Source organism: Neofelis nebulosa, chromosome 2 (assembly GCF_028018385.1).
Source record: "Neofelis nebulosa isolate mNeoNeb1 chromosome 2, mNeoNeb1.pri, whole genome shotgun sequence".
Classification (NCBI taxonomy): domain Eukaryota; kingdom Metazoa; phylum Chordata; class Mammalia; order Carnivora; family Felidae; genus Neofelis; species Neofelis nebulosa.
The window spans coordinates 70,741,595-70,757,754 of record NC_080783.1 but is presented as its reverse complement, the minus strand read 5'-3'; the positions used below and the strand labels follow the sequence as shown (position 1 = coordinate 70,757,754).

Here is a 16,160-nt window from a genome sequence, read left to right as displayed (position 1 = left end):
AGTAATTACATTCAGAACTCGAATATACTTCAGTATTTTTCTCTTGACTCGTGAGTATACTTTATAATTGCTACCATTTAACAGCCTTTGATACTGGGAAGTTTTTCCCTAAATTTAATCTATCTCCTTGGTGTGTAGTTTAAATTCATAGCTTGATAGAAACTCTCCACTGACAATTCACAAGCCACTTCTATTTCAACACAATCCCTAGAACTAGATCTTTTAGGATTTTTCTTGGCTCTTAAAAGTGTGGCTCATTTTTTTTTTTTTTTTCTATCTGCACTGATCTACCTCTGTTCCTGCTTAGCTGTAGCTGTTCACTCCTGGTCACCTGATTATTTTACTATTGTTTCAAGATTGCTACCCAAATGTTCTAATAAACTATCTCATATATTCATCAGTTGAAAGGAAATGAGATTTACAAGCATTTGAAAATTGTATGAGAGCGATTTGGATATATGATTGTCTAAATTTCCATTGGGAAAGATTACTTGTAATCAGTCCCCTCGAAGAAGCCCAGTGTTCAAGGATTGCTTACTTTATTTTTGAGATCTCTTTGGTTGTTTTCCTCAGAAAGCTGCAGCTCACTGATACAACTCCAGTTCAGCTTCTGTTGGTGTACTGGCCACTACTTTTGACCTGGAACTTTGAAAAGAGAACTGTGGTCCTTGCTTCCAAGGGCACAGTAGACACATAGCTAGAGCACAATGCGGTATGTACTGAGTTGGCTGCATAATGAAAGCAGAGAATAACTTAAAGATGGAACTTTGAGTAGGGCAGAGTTTGAGGAAAATGTTATATAAGAGGTAGCATATGAATTAGGATGGAAATAGGGAAGGAAACCTACTCCAAGAGCTGCAAAGATTCTCAAACACATGCCAGTATTGAAATAAAAATGAAATAAAAAAGTAAAGCTATATGGTGTAACCGGAGCCTGACATATTTGATGTATGGCATATTTGGAACCAAGCAAACAGCCCAGGATGGTGGAGTGTTAGGAGAGTAATGAAGACCTGTGAGAAAAGGTAGAAATAGATGTTGATCACTTCTATTATAAAATGATGTTAAATTGTATATTATGATCTTTGCCCTTTGTCCGTTAAAAGTTTTGAGTGATGGAGAGGCATGGATTTTTGGAAAGATGAGTCTAGCAGCGCAGTGGAAGTCGACTATAGTGGGGGACAAAGTGGAATCATTTCCTTAGGGATCCAGGATGACTGTGAGGCTCAAAGCAAACACTCTGTGAGTGGTCTCTAAACTTTTATTGTGACTGAAACCCAACAGGCTGAAGCATACTCCTTAGGTATGTAGGTAACTCCAAATACAATAGTTTTACTATAAATGTTTTCATGTAGAACATTCCTTTATATGATATGTTTTGGGTTGTATCTGAAAAAAAAAAGTTCTGAAAAGCATGGTATCAATAGTAATCCTGAGACTATGAAAGAAATGTAGGTGTAGTACAAAATTCAGCCAATGGCAGCCCGTATGAATCCAGAAACCTTTCCCCGCCCACATTTTCACCCCGCTCATCTCATAGTTCTTACCACGGACTTAGCTTTGTACGTAGATTCTCTTGCTTCTGGTGTGTGTAGTTCTAGATTTCTGCCATGTGACTTATTCTTTCCATTTGTTTATAAGTTCCTTAAAAATTAGGAATAGCGTTTTATCCCTTCTTTGTAACTTTCCAGAGCCTAGGTCTGTGTTCGGATTTTTCTCCAGCTGGGAAAGGCTGCGGACAGAATCCTAAGTAAAATATATCACAAAATGCTGCTGCTCATCTTATTAAGAATGTATTAAAGATCCAAGAAAAGACTCTCGCTGGTATGGCAGTATAGAAAGCAAAAACGAATGCTTACTGAACACCTTTGTGTACCCAGCACCTGTAGACACAGACACCTAAGGTGGGGAACTGTGTAATCTGTGGAATCATCAGTGGAGTCATAAACCAAGATAAAAAGCTCAATAGCCGTGAATAGGAGGAGGGGAAGGGTGGGGTTGAGGGTGCCCGCATGGATACAATGCCGGCATAGTGTATGCACAAATCTTCACAGCAAGGCAAAAATTCTGTGAAGTAGGTGTTTTTGTTCTTCTTTCAAATTAAGAAACTGGGGTTCAAAGAGACTAGCGCTCTTGAAAATGTTTCTCGCTTGAGTGGTGCTGCGGAGATTCTAACCCATGTCCACCTTATCCAGGCTGCAGTGCACTGAGTCTCCAGCAGGAGGCGAGGAGCGACTTCCGCCCTCCTTAACAAGGTACTCCTTCCAGGTCACGCAACCAGAATCAAGTTAAGATGAGTAATATTTCTTAGTATGTTACACTTTCTTTGTGACTCATATTTTTGTGATTAACACTGGAAACAAAACTTGCCCGATGAAGTTCTTTGCTCACAAGTCACAAGTATCATGACTTTGGAGAGGAGAAGCTTCATGAAATAATCAGGGTTTTGGTTATTTGATGGGTCACGCTTCTCACCAGATACGTGTTTTAAATAATTTGTTTTAAATTGGGATGAACTGTTCAGCTGAAAGATTGTGAAGAATAACAAATTTCGTTGAGCTTGTGGAAGTTTAAAGTCTGTAACACTAGAGAAGATACCCTTCTCAATTTAGCAGTGGGGAAATTACTTTTTTTTATTAATTCCAGTTCTCAAGTTTAAATGTTAATATTGTCACAGGTGACATGCGGAAAGATGATAAATTTATACTGAGCACAACATTGGTCTTACTAATAATACCTTGCTCTGAGCTTTTCTTATGGGCAGTGATGGTATGCTTTATTACTTACTTTCGTCTCTCATTCTCAATCACCTATATACCTCAGACATACTGAATACACACTGCAGACCATTGAGGATGTGTGTAAAAAGGGTCTCGGACACTGCTGAAAGAACCACAAAGTTGACAACAAAATTCTCTTTATGAAAAAAGCCATCCTTGTGTTTTGGTATGTTTTTCATTTAGAACTTACTGCATCTTAAATATTGTGCAAATCTAGTAGTTTTATAAATTGCAATTCTCACGTCAACTTAGCTCAAAAGCAGCAAATACCAAGTAGTAGCATTGGTAGCTTCAGTGACCACCTGTGAATAAGAAAGAAAATGTCTGGAATGACATGACATACAGCCTGACGTGATAATTGATCTTTATGGTGGTGGCTTTAGAGGATGAACTGATCTATGCCTTCTGTTTGCGAAGGCATGGAGGTATATCATCCTTTTTAGCAAGGTTTCCAAAAATGTCCATAAATAATTTTCAAGTGACTTTCTAAAAATCGTGAGCAAAACGTAAAAGCAAACTCTGGATCTGTAGAAGAGATGTGACTATCGCTCCTTTCCTTTGGTGTATGTGCTGCTCCTGGGCACTGCTGAGCTCCAGCAGGTTGTGTGTGATAGGAATCTTAGCATCCGTGCACCTGCTGAGGCCGCAACTGTCAATGGCAGGCAAGTCTTCACATTTTGGTACTGCACTTCGTTTCTGTGTGTCTCCAGCTTAGCCTCAGATGAAGTTTATCTCTAAGTTATTTGTCAACGTCTTTACCTTCTTTTCCCAATAAGCCAATTTAAAACTCTTATTGGAGAGTAACTCTTGCCCTAGGAGGGCCAAATGAAATCTACTTTAACTTTTGTAACCCTCATTATATGAAAGATACATGCTAGAATTTTTTGTTCCTTCTGAGCGCCAGAGAAAACATTTAACATGTTTAGAAACTACTGTTGTACTATATCAGATGTTACACAGGGGTCTTAATATCTGTGTAGTATCTGATACTATATAACACCTACTATTGTATAAAATAGTCTTACTGATTTCTGTAAAATATCTGAGATTGTGCAATATCTGATGTTAACATCTGATACTGCCAAATGGTCTGAATATCTGTACAACATCTGATATTGCACAATATTTGGTTTCAATTAAAAGAATTTTTACTTGTTTTTGTGACTATTAATTCAGTACAGGGTGTGGACATATGATCTATGACTACTGTTTCTAGATATAGAACTCTGCAGGGATTGGCCCATTCATGATGATTGAACTCTATTAAGAAATAGAATTATGACAGGGGCTTTATAGGTCTGAAGGTCGATTTATGTCTCTAATGGGTGAGTGGGATTTGAGACTTAAGGTGAAGCTCTTCAATGACATGGTCCCGAAGTACAACTGAAGCTGAATTTCACAACCCTCTGTCCATTCCTATGTGTGACTCACTGGTCTTATGTTGAATTGATAGATTTTTTTCCATTTCTTCTACTTTTAGATTTTTATGCTGGAGCTCAGCCTGAGATAACTTTTTCCAGCAAATGGTCTGAAGCTAAGTCTGAGTTCATAAAATCAATTTTTTAAAAATGAGGCCATTTTGCAGGTAACGGAACAAAAAAATCACATTTCCTCAGTTATCTGTTAGGCTAAATTCAGCATCTGAAATCTATGCTTTCATTAATATAGATGTGTCAGCCACAAATAATTCAACCCTTAAGTAATTGAATTTTTTCTTAACCTATACTGAGATGATATTGTTGATGTTATTTGTTCCTATAATATGAGCGTCATTGTAGCTTCCTGGAATAAAATTATAAATTACATAAAAAAAATTATTTGGGTTTTTCAAATGCTATATATGTATGTGTGATAACAAATTATATATGTATTACATAAAAACCCTATGAACTGCTTAATTTAACACATTTTTATGTATCTGGCTTTTTTTTTTTTTTTAACAAAAACTGAACTCTCTCCATGTTTACAAGGCAGTCTGGGATAACAAGCAAAATAAACAAGAGCCTTTCTGGATAAGCGTGTCCATATGCCAGTGTGGTTTAGGTCTCATTCAAGACACAAAATGCATTACCTCTGAAAAAATGAAGGAACATTTATTCGACAACCAGGAGAAATTCCACAGGATGTAGAGCGGGAATAATAATACATCACTTTGCGGTTTATTTTCAGTTTTTAAAAACAAGTCCAAGGAAGTTAAAATCCCCTCTTAATTAAGACGCTCAAAGAAATGACATGAGAAAAACTGATGCAAGGACTCCTTCAAGTTAGAATATGTGATACAAATATTTTCATCTTTTAACAGGGCAACCTGATGTGCTCACGTCTCAGTCCAGGCTGCCTCCCTCAGCAGGAAACATCAGTATTTTATGAAGCCCGTTGGCAGTACTTTCCCCTCACCCTTGCTGTGCTTTCGTAGCACCTGTAGCCATAACCAGCACCTGCGGGCCTTGCTTTGTTGCCAGTTTCCTTCTCATTTCTTTGGAGTCTATTCAACTGCTGTGGTTTTACTTAGAAGTCGGTGCTTGCATTTATGATTTCCTGAGACTGGTTAAATAATCTTTCTCAGAAAACCGTGCCCATCTAGCTGTGAACAGCTCTCCTCCAAGAGTTGCTGACCGTAGTCTGGTCGGGTCATTGGGCTCGGACTTGACTTCCCAGACATGCCTCCTCACTTCTTTCCCTAACCCTCCCTCTCTCACCCCCGCTTCAGGGACATCACTGCGTTCCCTTTAAAGAAGAGAGCATGCATGGGCTGGTCCAGTTAGAAAAAGATGAACGCTTCCCAGGGAACCTGTGCAGAGCTCCCATACGAACAACTCCTAGTTGTTGTTTCAGCAACTGATGTGGTAATGATTTTAAATAATAAACAGAAACAGACGGAATACTTCAAACTTGAGGAAGGTAATAATCTGTCGTGAAGACAGAAGTCCCTTCTTAGGGTTATAGATATGAAATTTGGGAACAAGAGTAACGCTGAATTTCTCGATTTGCGTGTACTTTTTTTTTCCACGATCATCATAACAGTGCAGCTTTGAGACAGAACAAAAATGGCTTTCAATGAGGTTTGGCAAGCCGTTTGAGGTGCTAAGGTAAAGAGAAGCATTGTTTTATGAAGTGGCTCATGTGGGTGTATATGTGTTGGTGGGCTGGGCCGCTGGCAATTCCATGGTCTTCGTCCGTATACCACTGCAGAGGAAGAAAAAGGTCAGAAGTAGGAAGCCAGTTGTCTCCTTTTTTGAAAAAAAAAATAATTCAAATAAGCTCTCAACAAGCATACATAGAATTAAAACATTATTTTAAGGATATACACATGTTCTAATGAAACTATCCAAGTCCATTTTAAGATCTGGCTCAAAGGCCCCAGAACCACATCATGCATAGGAAAGAATGTTTATCCCGTTAAGCACACTAGTTTTAATTAAGTGTTATCAAGTGTCAGATTACTCCTACACTGCAGTGAGAGAAACGATATTAGAATAAATGAGTTTGTTAAAAGCACTCGTATGCACTCCTATGTTACCAAGGCGCTAGAAAAATCTATTTCAATATTTCATATATGTTTAACAGGAGGTCAAAAGTCAAATGTATTATTTGCAAACACACTTTGATTTTTCACTGGAATTTTCTATCTGTGTGTCTGATATTTATGAAAGAGCTGACCCGAGGCAAAAATTTATCAATTCATCCTACATTAAATAAGTGGGAAGTCACTACCGGGCAACCATAGAGTATGGAGACATAAATGAACTTTAAAAAATTGCCTAATTAAAGCATTGTTTCTCTTCTTTGAATAGTAGACAAATAAACCTCGACCTCTTAAAAGAATCTGACCCAAAAGATATATACCAGGTTTGGGGTTTGTTTTTTTCATTTGTTTGTTTTTGGTATCAAATAACTGCTCCACTCCCATATGGTGGGCACCCTTTGAACTGATCACAGAGCAAAGGGTGTGTGTGTGAGAAGACAGTGAAGGAAAGCAGGTTTTCTAGCTGATACAGGCAAGAAAGCGATTTACACAAAAATATTTAGTGTAACACACATACACGTACATATAAACATACACACATACATACATATTTATACGTTGGTTATATACACACAATCTCTTTTTCCTTCTTGACCTGAAAAGGTCTATTGCAGAAAATGAATTTCACTTAATATCTAGAAGCATCCTTCTATATAGGCAACAACAGCTCTAGCCATTTCCAACTCCACAAAACAAGCCTAATTGTTCATTACCTGTGGCTGTTCAACAAAAGGTAACATTGTAATTGCAAAGCGGCAGCCGTGCTGATTATTAATGTCCCACTGGTGTTAGAATGGCTAGTAATACATCCTAGACAGAAATGGATTTCCATACTGGAGCTGAGCTATTATCATGCTGGTTCCACTTTAGAATTGGTCTGCCACACATTTACTAAGTGATTACTTTTGAATCAAAACAGGGAGAGACTGAACAACCACATGGATGGGAGAGCAGTGTTTTGACACTCCCCAGATATGCAATATTGTGCTTCTCAACCCCCAGGTCTCTAATAGTATTGAATACTACTCTGCCTATGGCTTTAAGGATATCACTTCCAGCTTCTTATTGGAAAAATAAAAACCCTTTTAATTCTGTCCCTGTGTCCTGGGGCTGCTTGAGGAGAAGGAGCCCAGAGAGGGGCAACTAGACCCCACCAGCAAGTTCCCTCCGTTTCCACCAAGTTTTGCTGTACCATTGCTTGGAAATCCACTCCGGCATCCACCAGGGCTTTGGAGATCTGAGCTGACTGCTGAAAGTGAACGTTATCTGCAGAGAGAGAAAGGAATCATAAAGTAACTAATAGCAGCTCCTTTTCTGATAGGAAGGGTGGGAAAGGCACAAGAAGAAAGGGACTATTTGAAGTTCTAGGACTTAGCATCCCATTTAGCCCAAGACAAGTGAGTTGTGGAAAGCAACACTGTTTTATTGAAGTAAATGTAACAGTCTTGCCCCTCATGCTTTTGTTTTGTCAGTAGTGAAATTGCAAACCTGTCTGTGATACTAAAAAGTCTAATTAACTGAAACTCACCATCTGCTGTTCCATGAATAAGGAGGTACTCAACTTGTTTAAAATTTTCAGCTCTGCTCATGACTGTTGAATTCTGGAATTGGGAAAAAGAATGTCATTATTCAAAAAAAGATCTGCCATAAACTGATTTTTCACTTCAGTTTACAAAATAAAATGTTTTCAGCTGGGGCCCCCTTTGATACAAAATATAGCAAACCGATATTTAAGCAAATGCTGTCTCCATGCATGGCAGAATGCACAGCATGCCCTGTGCCTGGGAGACAGGACTGGAAAGGGAGGATGTCACATCTTCCCTGCACACGCAGGCAGAGGGCACCTGCCACCAGGGCTGCAGGCAAAACCCCTTGAGTCCCAGATCCTAGATTGGCTGTGTCCTATGCATTAGCACAGGGCAGAGTCTCATATTAGCAATGTATGTTCCATGGGCTTATGCTGTAGTTCAGCCAAAAAGTGTATTGCCATGGCAACCATGTGTCACATGGTGCCATACATGCTACATTTCAAAGAGCCTGTACATAGCATTTGCAACTGAACATACTCTGCAATATGTCACATGAACTTTGGTCCACATTGCTAGGCAATGAATGAGGAGCAAGTATTACCTCTTTTGGAACAGATGTTTCAAGCCTAGGCAAATGTAACATATGGGAGGGGAAAGGGGTGAAAAAGATCAAGAGTGGCCTCAGAAAATCAGTGGGTTGTTGTTATCTGCCTCATTCTGTATTAGGGAAAATCCTGCTATCGGATCAAGCCATTCCCAAATCAGCCAGAGAAATAGGGCAAAACATTGAGAGGTTAGCTTTTTGAAGACTGGCCCCAGGCAGGCAGGACTTCTAGGATGGGGGCGGGGCCTTCATGGTCATCTCCTCTTGGTTTGGGGACGTTTACAAAGCTGGGATGAAGGTACAAGTGTCACACAGACATCCTAGTGCCTTTGGGAGGGGGGTGAGCCGGAGTCGGCTTCTATTGTCTCCTTATGGGTCGGACAGAGGAAGGGCCAGTCGTCTTCCCACAGCTTCAAAAATCATCCAGCTATGTCTTCAGCATCTCGGGAAGTCCAAGTCAACGTTACGAGTGCCAAGGTTTGTATTCCACAGACATCTTTGTAGCTAACGCCAGCTTCGTATTTTTTGATGGGAACCCCGAAGGTCTGGCAGGAAGGGGATGGGGCTAATGTGAGAGGCTTTGTGTTCTATCCCGTTTCAACATCGGTGAGCTGTGCACCTGGAGGCATGCTGCTCCCTGAATCCTGTTTTCTGTGAAATGGGAATATTTCTAAAAACGCTGCTCTGCTCAATCCTGCCAACATTCCTGTGAAAGAGGTCTGTAGAAACCCTCCTTTCTCCATGGAGGCTCCCAAATTCAGAAGTGAGGAACTTGCACTAGGTTACACCTGTAGGAAGTGTCCGCTGGGCACGGAGTCTGACGGCGGAGGCTTTCGCTTGCCTTGTCGGGCTGAGGCCACTAAAATTCCCAGCAGCTCATGATGTGGTCTTCCAGCAGAGGAGCAGGGAGAAACAGGCTGTTAAGTGACGGTCGTGGAATCTGTAACGCGCAAGGACACCGGGTATCCTTCGCGCTGGGTTCCCACGCCTTCTCAGGATGAACTAAGCGAGAGGGAGCTGGTCTGCACAGCCCTGCGAGACTCGGCAGGTGTGTTTTCCCACGAGGCCGCTGATGCGGAGCCCTGAGCGGTTTCTTCTCGCCAGAGAGGGAAGGGTCGAAATCACTCTCCCCCGAAGCACAGAGTAAGATTCAAAGCTTGAGGAGCTGGAGGCTGGGGCTTGAACACTGCCCGCGAACAGGGAACAGCCGTCGGTAACGGGAGCCCCAGGCCCTGGCGCTCCCGTCGGCGTCCCCCTGAGCAATCCTTGCTGCCAGCCCTGCTCATGCCCGGCGGCTTCCTCCACCTCGGGCCGCCCCCCATGAAATCCAGCGCTCTGCTCACCCACTGTGCTCAACTTCGCCGCCGAGACCTGACCCACAGGGACAGCCCCTGCACTTCACCTCACCTCCCAAAGCCCCCACGGGGCCTTCCTGGCTTGGCAGCGTGAACAGCAAAAGCTGCTCCCACAACCTCCACGAGCCATAAAACTGAGAAATGTCATTGAAACACGGAGTAATAGTTAGGAGACATATAAATACGCAGGACAGTTAGCAAGGAATGTGATAACTACTGGAGTTTGGACCAAAACAGTTTCTGGCTGCCTTTTTTTTTTTTTTTTTCTTAAATGGAGTGAATACAGGCTGAAAGAAGACAATTTTTATAAACAAGTAAAACCCTGAGCCTAAGATAAATGTTGTGATGTACACACTGTAGCTGTGATGAACTAGACATGGTGAGAAATGCAACATACTGAGAAAAAGACGAAAACTGTGATAAAAGTGTCATGATGCAAATTGTTTTACATTAACAATATTACACTACAAAGAAAGAAAGACAAATACTTTAATGCGGCAAGAGAAAAATAAAACAAAAGCTTCCCCTGCAACTGGGAGGTAGGTGTGCCTTTTCCATGCACGGTCCCCCTGCTCCCAGGGACAAGCCTCAAGAGGGGCCTCCCTGCTCCAGGTGGACGGCTGGGCAGGAGCGGGCGGCCTGGAGGCCCACACCCGCTTTCAGGCCCTCAGGCTGCAGAGAGCCTTTCTCCCCCTCCCACCCCCGGCCCAAAGACGTGGCCGCGTCACCCTTGCCTCTGGCACCACGGATCATCCGCTACTAGACCCAAGAATCCTGGCTTCTCAATCAAGACAGACCCTGGGCTGTCCCCTGTGTGGGACACTTGAACCTGTGGAAGGCCTCGCCCCAAGCCAGAGGAAGAAAGGACATGTTCACTGAACATGTGGTTAATGATCAGAAATAATATCATTGTGCTATTTTAACCCACTGGGATAGGATCATCCCCATTTGCCTATTGATGGCAACAGAAATAGCAAAGGAAATGGATGACTAAGTTAGAAGCCGAATAGTCTATCACCAGCTACTAAAAAGGAAGCTCAGAGTGATAAACGGGCGAGGATGCAATGGTGGTGCGGTTGGCACTCTCCCGAGGCTAGAAACTTCCGGAGAGCCCCGCTGTCAGCAACAGTCTGGCAAAACGAAGTGGGAAGGATTGGTCCAGTGGCTGTGCCGATTCCACAGCATCTCTGTGAGGAGCTTTTCCTTCAGCCCTAAGGAGAACCATCTGTAGCTGCTTGTTGGATCATGCTGGTTCCTCAGTCACCTTCCAACAAATACATCTTTGTATTTTTGAAATAAAGAGAGAGCTGATGAGAACGGGGAAGGAGTGTAAGAAACAGAAGTTCTGACAATTTGAAGCTACCCTTTGTGCCATCGAGGAACCAGAAGGACAGTCTGCTTCCTGAGGACGACGGTGGCAGTTGCCACATTTTGAAAGCTGACTTCGTGGCAGGTGCAGGTGTATCATTCAGTCCTGTCAATAACCCTGTGGGGTAGGTTTGACTATCCCCATTATCCAGATGAGGAAACTGAGGCTCAGAGAAGTCAAGTAATCTCTCCAAGCTCATACTGCTAGTCACGGTGGAAGTCAAATCTGAGTACAGGTCTAACTCCAAAGTCTCTCCCCTTAGCGTTATGTCCCAATGTCCCTTCACATCCCAGCCAGCAAACTCATCACCATTTCCACATTTCTGTAGAAAAAGCAAACAGCCACTGGTCTAACGGCCAGCCAGCACCTCAGTGAGCTATTACGGGCATGACTATTGAATTCTGTAGCATCGACTTCCTCGATGCATTCCCCAGCTTGCAACCAAAACCTCGTAAAGAGCATGAACTAATGCTAATTTGGGAAGCACCATTAACGCCACAGAAAACAGAGGCCACGGAAATGTGTTAAGAAAAAAAAATGAATTCAACCCGCTCTGTCGGATGTTTTACTTGTTTACGTCTATCAAACAACTGTATCCATGAGATGCCAAGGAAAGAGAACCCATCAACCCGACAGGGGGCCCTACCTCAGGCCTCACCAAGCAACACTGGCTTCTTTAAAGATCACACAGCAGTCAACATTTTATCAGCACTCAACAAACAAGTTAAGGTTTGGCTTAAATCTGAAGGTCTCTCTCCCTTTGGCATATTCTGGGATAATAGAACAAATGTCAAATCAGTACAAGATGGCATATTTACAAAATTGCACCCTGTTTTGCATAACCTAACGATGCAGCAGTTCTTAAGGATTGAACATTTCAAATCTGCTAGCAGAAGACTGCCAAATCTATGACTGTTTCATACACTTGCCAAAAGCCTATCAAATTTTGAGCAAAATGCAAAATAAATCTCCTCTACAAGTTAAATCAGTCCCTTCTGTGTGTTCCAGGCTGCCCTCTTCTCTTGGCAACAAGGCTCAGGACTTGGGCCCCATTTCTCTTGCCCTTGATCTTCTGCCTCTCTCTGTGCATACTCATAAATCCATTCCCGCCCCAGTCTATGTCCTGCCTTACAGGCCACCATTTGGCCTGCTCTTCCCACAGCCCTGCCTCCATGGTATCTGTCAGTTCCTCCAACCTGCTTCACAAATCCCCAGGAAACCAGCTGTACCTGCTACTCATGTGTGTGCTGCCCTGTCTGCCTCGTCCCTCTCTGCAACCTACGGAGAGTGTCTGCAGCCTCCCTCTTTATTTCCGAAATCTTTCTTTATTGGCTTCACATAAGTGCCCCACCCTTTCCCACCCCTCAGTCTCTATATGTATGTAACGTTTTTGTGCCTCAGGTTGTGTCAGTAAAAGGAAGATAATTAGAGCACTTATCTCAGAGAACGTGAGGGAGAACTGAACAGAATAATCCACGTAAAGACCTTAGAAGAGTGTCCGGCCATAGAAGCAAGCACTGAATGAATGAGTGAAAACAATGAATGAAATAAATGAAACTGGACGCCCCTACATATGCACACCATTTGAGAGGGCTTGGGAGGGAAAGGTGAAATCCTAACTTCTTGGCCACTTCCTTTCCCTGCCCTACATGCTCGGAAGCTACAAAATTCCTGGGGCTCATCACAATTTGGAAGCCACTGGTCTTTTCCACACATACGGGGTACTCTGTCATATTTGAGTTCATAGTTTATTACCTACTCTCTCTTAATTCTCTTTGAAAATTTTGTGTGCATGCTTTATCTCACCAACAAGTTAATAAACTTCTGAACAATTAAAATACCAGGCACCTTGAATGGGTGAGTGAAAGTCTACTACATGTTATTTTTTTAATAGGTGTGATTAAAAGACCTATGACTGACCATATGAAAGACCACTCATCAGTGTTAGTGAGAAACATACTCCTCAAGGTGTGGCTGCAGCTGCGATTTGCTTTTTTGCCAGTGGGGCTGAGGGTTTTCTCATTGCCTATCTGATTCCTCTGCTCAAATCTGTCGCCATTTTGGTCTGCTGTGGACTGAAACTCACTGTTTCAGTGAAAAGATGTTTCCACAGGCTTCACTGCCTTTAAAATTTTGTGCTCCTGCCTTGCCACTTGGCAGTAGGTGGGTGATTATCTACAAACGGTTTTAGGGAGTCACTGTTCATATCACTGCTTTGGGTCTGAGCCTTAGTCCTAGGGTCTGCTAATCTATATGGCAGCTTTGTAAGAATAGGAAAATGAATTCCTTCTGATTCTATGCAGCCCCAGAGGTGCCTGTCTTAGTGAACGGAGCGTAGACTGCTTTTAGCAGTGCACAAGCTGAACAACTATACATGGCATCCCTACCTGTTCCATTTGTGTACACAAATGGTTTCTCAAATTCCCTTTCCTAAATCATAAGTAGGACCTTTACTTCATATAATGTGCTTCTCTTGGTGATGTGGATTTCTCTAAATTCTTCCAAATCCGGGTTATCAATGACCTAATAATGAATCCTTTTTCTCATTCTTTTTAAATTAAAAGTCGTCTTCTCTTATAAAGGCTATAATAATCCTGGCTACTGATTGATGATTCATTAGCTGCAAATGTAAACAAAGATCAGGGACTTGCTTATTACACACTTTGGTCCTTCCTGTCCTGGATGTATTGAAGAGAGTCCGTGGGTCAGACTAAATGGGAACCATTTTCAAAATACCTCCTTCTGACCCACAGACATGCACAGGGTACTGAAAGCCTCTAAGGAATTGTCTTCTTTGTCTTTTCCAAAAGGGTGGGAGGAGGGAGGGAGGGAGAGAAGCAGAGAGAGAGAAATAAAAACAACCTGGGAAAGAAAAGTAAAAGATGGGGTCCAGAGGGGCAGCTGGGGCCTCGGAGGAAAATAGAATCTTTGAATGTATTCTTGCCAGAGACAAAAGCACAGGCTTATTTAAAAAACAAAGGAGGGCAGCTTTATTCTAAAGCCTGCTGTGCACCAAATATAGGCACTTAGATTCAGCTCTCCACACTCTGAGGAAGCAACTTACCAGGGTGGAAACAATTCAGTGAACGCGTTTGCCTCACTTTCCCTACACACCTTAACTCTCACCCGCCCAAATCATTCCTCTGAGTAACACATTGGGAACCTTTAGCGCCCTGGTACTGGCAGTTTTAATGTGTCCATTGCCAGCACTGAATTTTGTGCCAAGAAAACTCGACTCCTGGCGTGGAAGGATTAAACAGTCCTCGGGTGCCATCTGTACAGTGAAGTGTAAGAGTGACTCTGTGCACCCAGTGTGCGCGTGTTGCCATTGGCAGTGGGAAGGGACTTCTATTTACATGACGACCTCATGCAGCGAACACCTAAGGGGAGAGATGAACGTGGTCACCTCGGGGCAAGCAGAGGTGAGGAAGAGCGGGATCCATGTGGGAACGAGGAGCGTACAGGAAAATCCGGAGAACGATGCAGGATGAAACGGTAGATTAAAATCCATCATCCTAGCGGGGGAGGGCTGGCCCAAGAGGAAACGCCTTGGTGGCTGATGTTCATCGAGGGAAGTTAGGGTAGGTGGCATGGACTTCCCTGGACGTCAGGGTTTGGACTTGACCCTGTGCTTCTAGGTTCAAAGACTGTTCAGAACGGGATTTTTAAAATGAACTTTTGACTTAACATCCAGCAGATTCTAGAGTCAGGGTTAGGGTCCTGGACAGTACACCTCGGTTCCAGGAGTTTTTAGTACTTTGGGATATTTTGGAAAACCCTTCAGCAACCCAGCAAATACGCCATACCGTAAGCGTCCTGGTCAAGTTACGGACAAGAAAACTCCAGATGGAAAATGAGAGAAGTGATGGAGACATGCAATTTTTGTAAGAATTGTTTTCCTTCAAAAAGTTCTTACATTAAATCAGGCAAGGTTTTCAGGTTCATATTGGGTAATCTAAAGAACACAATGTCCAGTAAAGACTTGAACAGTTAATAATAGTGCTGAGGGGAAAAGGGACTACAAAATAACCATGAATTCAAGATAACCTGAAGAGTAAGAGATATACGAGAAAACGTCCTAGGAGCCAAAGGGGATGTCAGTCCACCGGAAGAAGAGTACAGATTTCCTAGTAAATGGATATATAGGGGCAACGACATTCCAGGCATAAGGAACAGAACAGGGAAAAGTCCAGAAATATTCAGAGAGCAGTGACCACTGCAAGTGAACTAGACCACTGTGAGAAGGAGGCTGACCACGTGGTTAAAGACTGAGGGTTGGATTCAGTTGAGTCACACAAAAGATCCATGAAAGTGTTGTATGTGAGAACGTGGGGATTAATCTCACACCTCTTTGTGGTATAGACTGGAGTGTAGAAAGACAAGCGAAGGGGACACCAATTGGGTTATTATTACAAAAGCACGTAGTCATGTGACAGCAGCAAAGTGGTGCCGAAGAAAGGAAAGGATGTCTACAGCAGCTTATCGGATGTGGAGGAGACAGAATGGGAAGAATTGAGTCCAAAGTATTAGGGGGGACAACCAGTGGAAATGGGGACAACCTGACTAAGGGACCGCTTTGCAGTGGAAGATGATTTGTGCATGTCACATTACAGGTCGTCACTTTCCTATCTCGACCGAAAAACAGATGAAAACACACACGCAGGCCCAGACACAGCCACACGCTCCTCCCTGCACGGACTCTGCCTTGAGCCTTCACAAATAAAGCACAAAGGGAGAAAACTAAACTGTGTATACTTAAGTTGCAAAACTCGACATTTTATTTGAGTTTTATTGTGTTTTGACCACACAGATTCAGAATCTATAGCAATGGCGGCACCTTACGGAAACGTACAAATACCGCTCAGAAGCCCATGTTACAGAGACTTGTGGCACAGATGAGAAATCTTGGTAACTTACTCCTCTTTTTGTTTTTCTTGCTTTTTAATTCACCGTCCTGAAAAGAGTTTTGAATTTCCCTCAGAGAATGTAAACACGAG

At 42.7% G+C, this 16,160-nt stretch overlaps 1 protein-coding gene across 1 annotated transcript in view; it reads right to left on the bottom strand.

Moving 5' to 3' along the window:
* Positions 1–4,852: 4,852 nt before the first annotated feature.
* Positions 4,853–16,160, bottom strand: part of DPP4 (dipeptidyl peptidase 4) — a 79,149-nt gene continuing 67,841 nt past the window's right edge. Inside the window, exons 24-26 of the mRNA XM_058715150.1 lie at positions 7,835–7,907; positions 7,499–7,572; positions 4,853–5,966 (exon numbers count right to left, since the gene is read on the bottom strand). Coding sequence (XP_058571133.1) covers positions 5,865–5,966; positions 7,499–7,572; positions 7,835–7,907 — 249 coding nt within the window. The 3' untranslated portion in view covers positions 4,853–5,864. The remainder of the gene's footprint in view (positions 5,967–7,498; positions 7,573–7,834; positions 7,908–16,160) is intronic.